At 37.6% G+C, this 14,023-nt stretch overlaps 1 protein-coding gene across 1 annotated transcript in view; it reads left to right on the top strand.

Annotated features, from left to right (window-relative positions):
- LOC128687412 (glutathione hydrolase 7-like) overlaps positions 1-14,023 on the top strand; it is a 79,677-nt gene that overhangs the window by 57,631 nt on the left and 8,023 nt on the right. Inside the window, exons 6-7 of the mRNA XM_070092768.1 lie at positions 4,321-4,508; positions 5,531-5,622. Coding sequence (XP_069948869.1) covers positions 4,321-4,508; positions 5,531-5,622 — 280 coding nt within the window. The remainder of the gene's footprint in view (positions 1-4,320; positions 4,509-5,530; positions 5,623-14,023) is intronic.

The raw sequence follows: 14,023 nt of genomic DNA, 5'->3' as shown, positions 1-14,023 counted from the left end.
ATATAGTGTTGGAGTGGTTGGTACTTTTGTTTAATAAATGTATGAAAGAGGGGAAGGTACCTAGGGATTGGCAGAGAGCATGTATAGTCCCTTTATATAAAGGGAAAGGGGACAAAAGAGATTGTAAAAATTATAGAGGAATAAGTTTACTGAGTATACCAGGAAAAGTATACGGTAGGGTTATAATTGAAAGAATTAGAGGTAAGACAGAATGTAGAATTGCGGACGAGCAAGGAGGCTTCAGAGTGGGTAGGGGATGTGTAGATCAAGTGTTTACATTGAAGCATATATGTGAACAGTATTTAGATAAAGGTAGGGAAGTTTTTATTGCATTTATGGATTTAGAAAAGGCATATGATAGAGTGGATAGAGGAGCAATGTGGCAGATGTTGCAAGTATATGGAATAGGTGGTAAGTTACTAAATGCTGTAAAGAGCTTTTATGAGGATAGTGAGGCTCAGGTTAGGGTGTGTAGAAGAGAGGGAGAATACTTCCCGGTAAAAGTAGGTCTTAGACAGGGATGTGTAATGTCACCATGGTTGTTTAATATATTTATAGATGGGGTTGTAAAAGAAGTAAATGCTAGGGTGTTCGGGAGAGGGGTGGGATTAAATTATGGGGAATCAAATTCAAAATGGGAATTGACACAGTTACTTTTTGCTGATGATACTGTGCTTATGGGAGATTCTAAAGAAAAATTGCAAAGGTTAGTGGATGAGTTTGAGAATGTGTGTAAAGGTAGAAAGTTGAAAGTGAACATAGAAAAGAGTAAGGTGATGAGGGTATCAAATGATTTAGATAAAGAAAACTGGATATCAAATTGGGGAGGAGGAGTATGGAAGAAGTGAATGTTTTCAGATACTTGGGAGTTGACGTGTCGGCGGATGGATTTATGAAGGATGAGGTTAATCATAGAATTGATGAGGGAAAAAAGGTGAGTGGTGCGTTGAGGTATATGTGGAGTCAAAAAACATTATCTATGGAGGCAAAGAAGGGTATGTATGAAAGTATAGTAGTACCAACACTCTTATATGGATGTGAAGCTTGGGTGGTAAATGCAGCAGCGAGGAGACGGTTGGAGGCAGTGGAGATGTCCTGTCTAAGGGCAATGTTTGGTGTAAATATTATGCAGAAAATTCGGAGTGTGGAAATTAGGAGAAGGTGTGGAGTTAATAAAAGCATTAGTCAGAGGGCAGAAGAGGGGTTGTTGAGGTGGTTTGGTCATTTAGAGAGAATGGATCAAAGTAGAATTACATGGAAAGCATATAAATCTATAGGGGAAGGAAAGAGGGGTAGGGGTCGTCCTCGAAAGGGTTGGAAAGAGGGGGTAAAGGAGGTTTTGTGGGTGAGGGGCTTGGACTTCCAGCAAGCGTGCATGAGCGTGTTAGATAGGAGTGAATGGAGACGAATGATACTTGGGACCTGACGATCTGTTGGAGTGTGAGCAGGGTAATATTTAGTGAAGGGATTCAGGGAAACCGGTTATTTTCACATAGTCGGACTTGAGTCCTGGAAATGGGAAGTACAATGCCTGCACTTTAAAGGAGGGGTTTGGGATATTGGCAGTTTGGAGGGATATGTTGTGTATCTTTATACGTATATGCTTTTAAACTGTTGTATTCTGAGCACCTCTGCAAAAGCAGTGATAATGTGTGAGTGTGGTGAAAGTGTTGAATGATGATGAAAGTATTTTCTTTTTGGGGATTTTCTTTCTTTTTTTTTGGGTCACCCTGCCTCGGTGGGAGACGACCGACTTGTTGAAAAAAAAAATATATATATATATATTTATATATATATATATTTATATATATATATATATATATATATATATATATATATATATATATATATATATATATATATATATATATATACATACACATACACACACACACACACACACACACACACACACATATACACACACACACACACACACACACACACACACACACACACACACACACACACCCCTCTGGGTTTTCTTCTATTTTCTTTCTAGTTCTTGTTCTTGTTTATTTCCTCTTATCTAAATGGGGAAGTGGAACAGAATTCTTCCTCCATGAGCTATGCGTGTTGTAAGAGGCGACTAAAATGCCAGAAGCAAGGGGCTAGTAACCCCTTCTCTTGTATAAATTACTAAATTTAAAATGAGAAAGTTTTATTTTTCTTTTTGGGCCACCCTGCCTTGGTGGGATACGGCAGGTTTGTGTAAAAAAAAAAGTGCAAGATTTCAGGAATGTCTTGCTACTTCTACTTACACTTAGGTGACACTACACATACATATTTTTTTTTTTTTTTTTCCAACAAGTCGGCTGTCTCCCACCGAGGCAGGGTGACCCAAAAAAAAAGAAAGAAAATCCCCAAAAAGAAAATACTTTCATCATCATTCAACACTTTCACCACACTCGCACATTATCACTGTTTTTGCAGAGGTGCTCAGAATACAACAGTTTAGAAGCATACGCTTATAAACATGAGTGAACATTAAAATGGTATAAAATACCGACAGGTTGTTAGGTAAGACACATATGCAACAGTTAGGTATCTTTATTTCGAAATGTTTTGCCTACACAGTAGGCTTCTTCAGTCGAGTACAAAAAAGTTGATAGAAGCAGAATTTACATGAAGATGATGTAATCAGTCCATCACCCTTGAAGTTTTGAGGTGGTCAGTCCCTCAGTCTGGAGAAGAGTATTGTTCCATAGTCTTCTCCAGACTGAGGGACTGACCACCTCAAAACTTCAAGAATGATGGACTGATTACATCGTCTTCAAGTATCTTATGCTTCTATCAACTTTTCTGTACTCGACTGAAGAAGCCTACTGTGTAGGCGAAACGTTTCGAAATAAAGATACCTAACTGTTGCATATGTGTCTTACCTAACAACTTATAAAGATACACAACATATCCCTGCAAACTGCCAATATCCCAAACCCCTCCTTTAAAGTGCAGGCATTGTACTTCCCATTTCCAGGACTCAAGTCCAACTATATGAAAATAACCGGTTTCCCTGAATCCCTTCACTAAATATTACCCTGCTCACACTCCAACAGATCGTCAGGTCCCAAGTACTATTTGTCTCCATTCACTCCTATCTAACACGCTCACGCACGCTTGCTGGAAGTCCAAGCCCCTCGCCCACAAAACCTCCTTTACCCCCATATACACGTATATACACATAAGCATATATATACACAGACCCCTCTGGGTTTTCTGCTATTTTCTTTCTAGTTTTTGTTCTTGTTTATTTCCTCTTACCTCCATGGGGAAGTGGAACAGAATTCTTCCTCCGTGAGCTATGCGTGTTGTAAGAGGCGACTAAAATGCCAAGAGCAAGGGGCTAGTAACCCCTTCTCTTGTATAAATTACTAAATTTAAAAAGAGAGACTTTTGTTTTTCTTTTTGGGCCACCCTGCCTTGGTGGGATACGGCCAGTTTGTTGAAAAAAAAAATATTTCTTTAATCTTAAGTTAATTTTAAGCCTGCCCATAATGCTCTACATACAAGGGGCTTTTGACATGTACACCCAACTATTATAATACCTTGTACAACTATGTATCATGTCGTAATAAACTATTATTATTTTTATTAAGTACAGTGGAACCTCAAATGTAGAACTTTCTTCGGTCCAGAAGGCTGTTCAAGTGTTGCTACCGAACGAGTTTATTCCCATCAGGAATAATGTAAATTAGATTAGTCCATTTAAGACCCTCAAAAATACACTTATAAAAGCACTTACAAAAATACACTTACATAATTGGTTGAGTTGCGAGAAGTTCGATTTTTGAGGTTCCATTGTATAATTATCAGAGTACGGTGGTACCTCAGGATACGAACAGCTCAAAACGCGAACAGTTATGTAAGTGTATTTATGTAAGTACTTTTGTAAGTGTATTTTTGGGGGTTTGAAACAGATTAATCTAATTTAAGTTATTCCTTATGGGAACAGATTCATTTGGTATCAGCACTCGAACAGCCTTCTGGAATGAAATAAGTTCGTATCCTGAGGTACCACTGTACGTATATATATAAAATATGAAATTACTTTAAAACACTTGAAATTTTGGAAAGTTTTCCAGACGTTATGGAGAGACGCAGAGCTCACGGAGAATGTAAACAAACCGGGTGGCCCCCACCATATTAGAAAGACAGCCGTATAGCAAGTTTTGGTCATAATTTGAAATCGCTGTATTAGCGGAACACCGTAAGGCAAAACGCCATCTAGTGGGACCCTACTGTATATTTCTTGATAATGTATTCCTGAGTAGTATATTCAGTCAAATAAAACAGAAGTTCAGCAATCTTACTTTCCTGCAGGCGAGGTTTTAATGTATCAGCACAGCTTGAAGAGGCTTTGAAGAAATCCAACATCACCAAAGTTGATGGTGTTACACCCTTTGACCAAACGTTCTTCCCTAAGGGAATTATGCTGAAGAAAGGCAGCTTCATGCAACGGAAAGAGTTTGCCAAATTTTTGGGCATTGTGGCAACTTATGGTGCTGATAGTGAGTATGATAGTTAAAAACTTTAAATGTTTGTGTTTTTCTGATTTTTAATTGCACATATGAAAACGATAGACAACGTAGCGAGAATTACTGTGTTTAGTTATGTGAAGAGTACAGTATTTTTTTCAATTTGCACTTTAATTTTGGTAAATAAATATAGGTCTGTAATAAAAAAACTGCTTATGTTAATTTTTCTCTCAAAGTTTGAGTGTAGATTTATTTCACTAACAATTACTGATACCATCTGCCTAATCACTGTCTCCTCAGATTTGGTGTTTATGAAGCTTCTATGGTTACAGGCTGTACACTGTCCACATTTAACCCTTAAACTGCCCAAACGTAGATCTGCATTCACTTGCACAGTGCTCCAAACATCGATCTACTTTTTTTTTTTTTTTACATTTGAAAGCACATAAAATAAAACGTAGATCTAAGTTCAGAGTGCTATGCAAGTGAATGTAGATCTACATTTTGACAGTTTAAGGGTTAAATTGCATTGTCATTACTGAGGAGTGTTAAAACAATAGTGGTCTTACAGCACTTGTAGCTTCTGTGTCTTCTTAAAACAGTCACTGATGGGGTGGGTTTATTATTTATGGCCTATATCAACAATACAGCCTCTCCTCACTGAGCGATGTACTCGTTTACTGACCACTCGGACTTACGACCAGCTCTCCAACCAGTATTCAAACCTAAATAATGTATATTAAGAGCTGATTTCTTCTATTTTGTTTGTTACAGTAAACTGCTGTATAAACATTTAAAAATTACCAGAAATGTTAGAAATGGTGCACACTAAAACTATCTAAAGATTGTTGACACAAATCCACTACCAGTATAGTATGCTCCTCTCTTAACGACCAGTTTGCTTACCGAGCTACTCTTAGGAACAGAACCCAGTCATTAAGTAAAGAGAGGCTGTACTTTAAAATACTGCATCACTGCATGCATTGGTTAAATATATATAGTAATAACTACATAAACATTTCTGGATTTTTTAATTATTTAATGCTTAATTCTAGGTTTTTATGCCCTGGAATTTGGTGTGGAGGAAATTGAAGCACTCCAGGAAAAGGGGTCTGAGATTCACGTGGAAGATTTTGAAGATTACCAGGTAAAAAACACAGTTTCATAAATCAAAGCTCATGAGACTGGGTGAATGGGATGGGCGGGGGTGAGGTGGTGTGTCGTGGACCGGGTGAAAATTTGTGGAGTTGTTCATATTGTGTAGCAAATTTTCTTAATCACAATAAATTATCTTAACCCTTCGACTGTCGCAACCCGAATTCTGAAGTGTCTCTGTGTCGAAGAATATTAAAAAAAAAAAAAAAATTATTTTTTCTTATGAAAATGTTAAGATTAATTTTCTGATTGTTTTAAGCTCCCCCCTTCCCCCCAAAAAAAATTTTTTTGCAATCAATACTTACCGAGATATAGAGGAGTAAAATTGGCAGAAAATGAGCCATGTGTGGCAACAGTGGCGAATGCTGCTCAACTGGTAAATTTTGGTTTACTTGAATTGGAAGGTTTCTTGTTTTTTTCACTATTTTATTTTTTTCGCATAACTTATGTGGCCTGTGAGACTAAAGTAAGGTGCAATATACAGTGGTCCCTCAATAATCGTCCATAATCCGTTCCTGGAAGTGGGACTATTATCGAAATGGACGATTTTCGAATCAATTTTCCCCATAAGAAATAATGTAAATCCAATTAATTCGTTCCAGACACCCAGAAGTATCAACAACAATTTTTTTTTTTACCTAAAAGATAGATTTACATGCACAAAAGAATGAACATTCAACATGACAGTTACCTTTATTGAAGGCTGTTGTTGATGAATGGAAGACAGGGAGGAGGAGAGAGGGAAGAGAGGTTATTTGGAAGGGGAATCCCCCTCCATAAGGACTCTAGGGCACTAATAAAATGTATAAATGAACATTGGTAATAGGGGTAGTTGATGAGTGGAACGGTCTGCCTAGTAGGGTGATCGAAGCTAAAACATTGGGTAGTTTCAAATTTAGGTTGGATAAATACACGAGTGAGGGGTTGGATTTGAGTCTGACTTGCACCTGAGCTTATTGCTTGGGTAGCATTTGTTCTGTTAGTGGGTTGGATTTGTGAAGGAGTGGCCTAGTATGGGCCAACAGGCTTATTGCAGTGTTCCTCCTTTCCAATGTTCTAAAAACTATGGCTTGGGTAGTTTCAAATTTAGGTTGGATAAATACACGAGTGAAAGGGGTTGGATTTGAGTCGGACTTGCACCTGAGTTTATTGCTTGGGTAGCATTTGTTCTGTTAGTGGGTTGGATTTGTGAAGGACCGGCCTAGAATGGGCCAGCAGGCCTGTTCCAGTGTTCCTACTTTCTTAAGTTCTTATTTAACATCACACTTACCAGTAGGGTGATCGAGGCTAGGACCTTGGGTAGCTTTAAGAAGAGATTGGATAAATATACGAGATGGAGGAGCTGAGTTTGATTTGTGTCATTGGGTACGGGAGTAAATTCTTGGGTAGCTTTGGGTGGAGGTCATTTTGATAAGGACCTGCCTTGTATGGGCCAGTAGACCTGCAGTGTTCTTCCATTGTTGTTTTTACTGGCTATTTGTTTGTGAGGGAGGGATGGCAAGTTTATTGTTGGAGAATATGACACTAATATCAACTCTATGGCTTATTTATCTATCACAATTCAGCTAATATGACATAATAAACAATATTAATAACATAGAAACATGGAATATACTCTAGAATGAATAAAATAAGTCATTACGTATGAGAGGTGTTGTGTTGTGTTGTTGTTGGGTGGACTATAAGGGCCACTGAGTGTAAGCCGTCCATAATGGTGGAGAGGCGGCGGTGGGTTTTTTAGCCCTATATAACTCCAACAACATTGGAGGAGTTGGTAGAATAGCTGAATCACTAAAGAAGGAACCCTCTACCACCATCACTACGACCTTCTACCACTATTACAACTGTTACCACCATCACTACTACCTTCTACCACCATCACTACTACCTTCTACCACCATCACTACCACCAAAGAAAGCTTCTAGTGCCAGCCCTTTGGTAAAGAATGTGAGAAACACAATTTATGAAAAAGTTTGTAGAAAAATACAAAGATGGTGGTTGTAGAGTGGAAGCAGTTGTGATAGTGGTTTATATATTTATTTATTTATTTAGTAATTTGTGCATACATACAGAGGTACAAAAAAAATACAGGTAAGAGCAGCATGCCAAAGCCACTTATATGCATAGCATTACGGGCTGGCTTAAAATTAACTTAAGATTAACTAAGCAATGATGTAATCAGTGATAAAACATTATTGTAAACAGATAACTATAAAGCACAAATGAGTATTACAAAGACAGGTCATATGGTTGCATGCATTGCTGTACATTCAGTAGAATGGAGTATTCTGTTAGGTAGTGTATTTAAAAAATAACAAAATTAGATTGGGTCCTAGGTTTAACATTTATGTGATATAATTGTGAGAAACATTTAGGATATACAATTTATAAGGTTCACTTATTCAGTATTTATTTGGTTTTGGGTGAGTAAGTGATCTTTGAGAAGAGACTTGAATTTATAAACAGGTAGTGTTTCTTTTATATTTACAGGTAATGAATTCCAGATTTTAGGGCCTTTTATGTGCATTGAGTTTTTGCATAGCGTGAGATGGACACGAGGAACATAAAAGAGTGATCTGTGCCTTGTGTTATGGTCATGTGTTCTGTTGAGGTTGGCAAGGAGATGTTTGAGGGGAGGGTTAATATCAGAGTTAAGTGTTCCATGTATGTAATAGGTGCAATAATAAGTATGGATGTTTTGTATGGTGAGTAGGTTGAGTGTTTTGAATATTGGTGGAGTGTGCTGCCTGTAGTGGGAATTTGTTACCATTCTGACTGCAGCCTTTTGTTGGGTAAATAGTGGTCTGAGATGGTTAATTGTTGTTGAGCCCCATGCACAAATTCCATAGGTGAGATAGGGGTAAATAAGAGAGTGATATAGGGCCAGGAGGGCTGACTGTGGAGCATAGTACCGTATCTTCGATAGTATGCCTACAGTCTTGGAAATTTTCTTAGAAATTTGTTGTATATGTGTATGAAATTTGAGTCTATTATCAAGGTGGATTCCTAAGAATTTTCCCTCTGTTAGCTTTGTGATAGGTGATCCATTTATCGTTATGTTAAGAGGGACATCTGTAGCTCTGTTACCAAACTGAATGAAGTAGGTTTTGTCAATGTTTAGTGTAAGTTTGGTAGTCCTCATCCAAGTAGATATTTTCTGTAATTCGGTATTTACAGTATTGGCTAGCGTGACTGGGCTCGGGTGGGAGAAGACGTATGTAGTGTCATCTGCAAATAGTGTGGGTTTGAGTAATTGCGAAGCATTTGGTAGGTCATTTATGTATAGGAGAAAGAGAAGAGGGCCAAGGACACTTCCCTGTGGGACACCAACTGTAATTGGTTGTGCGGAAGAGCTTGCCCCATTTGCGTACACATATTGGCTTCTGTTGCTGAGGTATGACTTGAGGTAGTTGAGGGAGTGCCCTCTTATACCATAGTGTGACATTTTTACGTGGAGCAAGTCATGGTTAACTGTATCAAAAGCTTTACGTAAGTCAATGAAGATCCCCAGTGGGACTTCTTTTTTCTCTAGTGTATAATAGCATCATTAGTATTTTTATTAGGCCTGAATCCAAATTGGCAGGGGTTGAGTATGTTTTGGGAGATGAGGTAGGAGTAGATTCGTTTATGAATTAATTTTTCGAAGATTTTTGAGAGAGGGTGTAAATTGGATATTGGCCTATAGTTATTCAACTCTGTTTGGTCTCCTCCTTTATGGATCGGAGTGACCCTTGCTATTTTGAGAACTGTAGGGAAGGTGGAGGATTCAATGGATTTGTTAAAGAGTGTTGCAATGATTGGTGATAGCACTTGTGACACTTTTTTGTATATAAAGGGTGGTAAGGTATTTAAATCTCCTGCCTTGTTTTTTAGTGCGTTGATAATAAGGGAGACTTCGTATGGGTTATTCGGAGATAGGAACAGTGTGTTCGGGTAGTTGCCAGTGAGGTAGTCATTTGGTGGGGTATCTGAGCTTGGGATTTTATTGGCAAGGTTTTGTCCTATAGTGGAGAAGAAATCATTGAGCCTGTTTGCTGTTTCTGTTGGTGGGAGTTGGGGTTCATCTGATTTTGATAATTTTATTTCGCTATTTCGTGATATCTTTTTTGTTCCCAGAATTTCTGATAGGGTTTTCCAGGTCTTTTTTATATCACCTCGTAAGTTGGATAATCTGTTCTCATAATACAATTTTTTTGCCCTTCTTATCAGGCTGGTTAGGATTGATGAGTAACGTTTTGTTTGGTCTCTGGTTATGTGACCCATTCTGTACTGTTTTTCATATCGGTGTTTTGTATTTATGGATTTGAGAATGCTGGGTGTTAGCCAGGGACTGTTCAGTCTCTTAGCTGTCATCTGTTTAGTTTTTTTAGGGCAGTGCTTGTTATAGAGGTATTGGGTCTTTTTTAGAAAATTATTAAAACATTCGTCAATATCTGTATAGATTTCTAGCTCAGTGTGCCAGTCAATGTTTGTTACTGCTGTTGTGAAGTTATGAATGGCTGCCTCATTGTGAAGTCTGAAGGTGACTTTAGTAGTGTCTTGGGGTAATTTACCAAGAGTTGTTATGAGGAAAGTAGGGTAGTTGTCTGTGGTATTATCTGTAATTATGCCTGATTTTAAAGGGGATATGGTGTTGGTCCAGATGTGGTCAAGTAGGGAAACACTAGTCTCCGTAACTCTTGTAGGTTTTGTTACTGTTGGTAGCAACATGCAGTTACTCATTGTGTTTGTGAATTCAGTAACGTGTGGGTCCTGGTCTTGCAGGAGATTTATATTGAAGTCACCTGAGAGTAGTAAGTGATCTTTGTTCATGCGTGCATCAGTTATCATACTTCCTAGGTTTTGACTAAATTGGCTAATGTTTGATTGTGGAACTCTGTAGATGTTTATCACTGTGAGAGGCTTTTGTAGGTATTTGGATTTGAATTTAGCTATTATATATTCCCCATGTTCATCCCTTGTGCAAGTATTAGTGATACATTCTAGTTGGTCTGAGTAGTATATAGCTGTGCCACCCCCTTGTTGGTCTGGCCTACAGTTGTGTATGGCTGTGTAACCAGGAATGGCATAGACATCTGTAGTATCAGGCTTTAGCCAGGTTTCAGTTAGTGTAATGATGGACATATTGGCATGCAAGGAATTTAGTAATGCTATGAGGTCATCGTAATACTTGCTTAAAGATCTGATATTGTAGTTAAAGATAGTTATGTTGTTGTTGGCTCTGAGAAGTGCCTTTGATTGTTCTGCTGTGTAGTAATTACAGTAACTGTTTGATTCATTTAAGTCATTAAATAAGAGGTTGGTATCAGGATCACTGCTTGTACAATCATAAGATTTGTAGTGAATCTATAGTTAGAATTAAGTATAAAACAAAGTAAAAATTCTAAAGCTAAAAAATAGCACCTGAATTATTTAACAAATGTAAAAATAATAAGCTAAGGTAGTTTTTTAAAGCTAAAATAAAGGAGACAATATGAAAGGGACTAAAATAATTGGTGGTGAAGAAATAAAGTGATGATCAAATAATGGAGCTTGGGAATATGATAGTAGGTAGTACTTTAAAGGTAATTCTTTAAAGTTAGAATTATAATATATTAGTCCCTTTTATATTATAATTTAATAAGTTGTGGTGAACAATAAAGTGGTAATCAAATAAATGAGCTTTGGAATATAATGGCAAAATAGTGAACTTATTACACTTTAGCACCTAAGAATAGCACCTTGATTATTTTAACAATTGTGAATATATGATCTAAGGTAGTTATATAAAGCTAAAATAAAGGAAAAAAAATATGAGGGACTAAAATTAAGTAATGGTAAACAAAGTTAAATGGACAGATAGTCACTATGAAATAATATTGGTTTGGGAGTAAGATCTGATTTATAATATTAAATAAGTTGAGCAATTTATTGCACAATAAAAAGTAAAAAAATGAGGTAGTTGGTACTAGCTAGCAAAAGATAGTTTTGGTACTTGCAAAAAAGTAATTGGAATATACACTAATTGCACACACAATGAAAAGTGACTAAAAAAACAAGTAGTGGTAAACAAAATTAAATGGACAGGTAAGAACAATGAATAATATTAATTTGGAGTAAGATTTGACTTGTAACACAAAATTATGAGCAATTAATAGCAGTAAGAAAGAGATGTCCTGTCTAAGGGCAATGTGTGGTGTAAATATTATGCAGAAAATTTGGAGTGTGGAAATTAGGAGAAGGTGTGGAGTTAATAAAAGCATTAGTCAGAGGGCAGAAGAGGGGTTGTTGAGGTGGTTTGGTCATTTAGAGAGAATGGATCAAAGTAGAATGACATGGAAAGCATATAAATCTATAGGGGAAGGAAAGAGGGGTAGGGGTCGTCCTCGAAAGGGTTGGAAAGAGGGGGTAAAGGAGGTTTTGTGGGCGAGGGGCTTGGACTTCCAGCAAGCGTGCATGAGCGTGTTAGATAGGAGTGAATGGAGACGAATGATACTTGGGACCTGACTATCTGTTGGAGTGTGAGCAGGGTAATATTTAGTGAAGGGATTCAGGGAAACCAGTTATTTTCATATAGTCGGACTTGAGTCCTGGAAATGGGAAGTACAACGCCTGCACTTTAAAGGAGGGGTTTGGGATATTGGCAGTTGGGAGGGATATGTTGTGTATCTTTATACGTAAAGTGGACCCCTGGTTAACGATATTTTTTCACTCCAGAAGTATGTTCAGGTGCCAGTACTGACCGAATTTGTTCCCATAAGAAATATTGTGAAGTAGATTAGTCCATTTCAGACCCCCAAACATACACGTACAAACGCACTTACATAAATACACTTACATAATTGGTCACATTCGGAGGTAATCGTTATGCGGGGGTCCACTGTATATGCTTCTAAACTGTTGTATTCTGAGCACCTCTGCAAAAGCAGTGATAATGTGTGAGTGTGGTGAAAGTGTTGAATGACGATGAAAGTATTTTCTTTTTGGGGATTTTCTTTCTTTTTTGGGTCACCCTGCCTCGGTGGGAGACGACCAACTTGTTGAAAAAAAAAAAAAAGTATAAAGTATTGGAGGTAGTTAGCATTAGCTAGTGATGAAAAAAATAATAAAAATAATAATGCACAATATAATAGTAACGTACACTATATGCACCACACGTATATATGTATTAAGGACACTTATTTAATCTGTTACAGAAATGTCAGCTTTTCTAAGGAAGGTAGAGAAATCATGTTCGTTTGAGATGGTATATTGTTGTCCTGTTGATGTTTTCCTTACTAGTATTTTCCCATCTCGTGTGAAACACTGATGTATTTTGTTTTCATGTTTAAGTTTTCTCAGCCTGAACAGAAGGTTTTGACGTTTTCTTGTTAGACACTCATTTATGTACACTCCATTTTTCATTGTAATTGCTGATTTAATTAGGTCCTTTCTTTTATCGTATGAATGAAGTCGGATCATTATACTGAGTTTACTTCCTGGTTTTCCTAGCAAACGTGTTTCTTTGATATCATTGTTTTGCACGATGACTTGTACGTGGTCCTGTATTATCCTGACAGCAGTTTCTTTGCACTGTGCTTGGGTTATGTCACTTGGAATGTGTGGACTGTTTATTATAATTGCATCAGACAACTTATCTTGTTCAGTTTTGTCGTCTTGGAAATCAAGGTATTCATTTAGTCGAGTGTGCATGTTCTGATTCCAGTCCTTGATTGCTTCTTCAACCTTTATATTTATTGTAGTTATTTGTTCAGTGTGACTGGCTATAGCTGCTTTCAGAGTATTTTCTGTGTCAACACTTCCCGATGTAATCTTCTCTTCAAGGTTTTGGATCTTGTTCAAAAGGTTGGTTATCTTGGATTCTCGTCACTCGAGTGTTGCTTTGATATCTTTGATTTTGTTTTCTAGAGCAATGATGTAGTCCTTGATATTGTCAGGAATAATCATACCTGAGTAATCATGGGTGAATCCTTTGAAGGGAGTGGAGTTGGAGAGGGAGTCAGGCATGTTTGTTGTTGTTGTTCCCTGGGTGGCGGCGGTGAGGGGGGTTGATGATACACCGGCGTCCTGCTGGGTAGACAAGTCGAGTTCTAGGGTCCTTGCTGTTATTCTTTTATTACTGATGTTGTTTCTTCTGCGATATCCTTTCATAGTATCACTGAAGTAGATACTGTGTAGCAATGGAGAAGGCTTGTTTTCTCGGAGCTTGGGTTAAGTGGTTGTCTGGCAGCGGAGGCAGTGTTTGGGTTAGCAGGGCTGTCTTCCTTAGATCTTCTAATTTTGTCAAGATTTGGGTTACATTCTTAGTATTCTTGGGTCATTTTGTGGTCTACGTGGGTTCATGTAGTTGAACTTTCACTTAGGCCATCACAAGTTTTGATGAGCGATGTTTTTTGAGGAAGAAGAGCTGGTA

The sequence above is a fragment of the Cherax quadricarinatus genome, chromosome 40 (assembly GCF_038502225.1).
Source record: "Cherax quadricarinatus isolate ZL_2023a chromosome 40, ASM3850222v1, whole genome shotgun sequence".
NCBI classification, from domain to species: domain Eukaryota; kingdom Metazoa; phylum Arthropoda; class Malacostraca; order Decapoda; family Parastacidae; genus Cherax; species Cherax quadricarinatus.
This window is presented reverse-complemented; position numbering and strand designations above follow the sequence as displayed.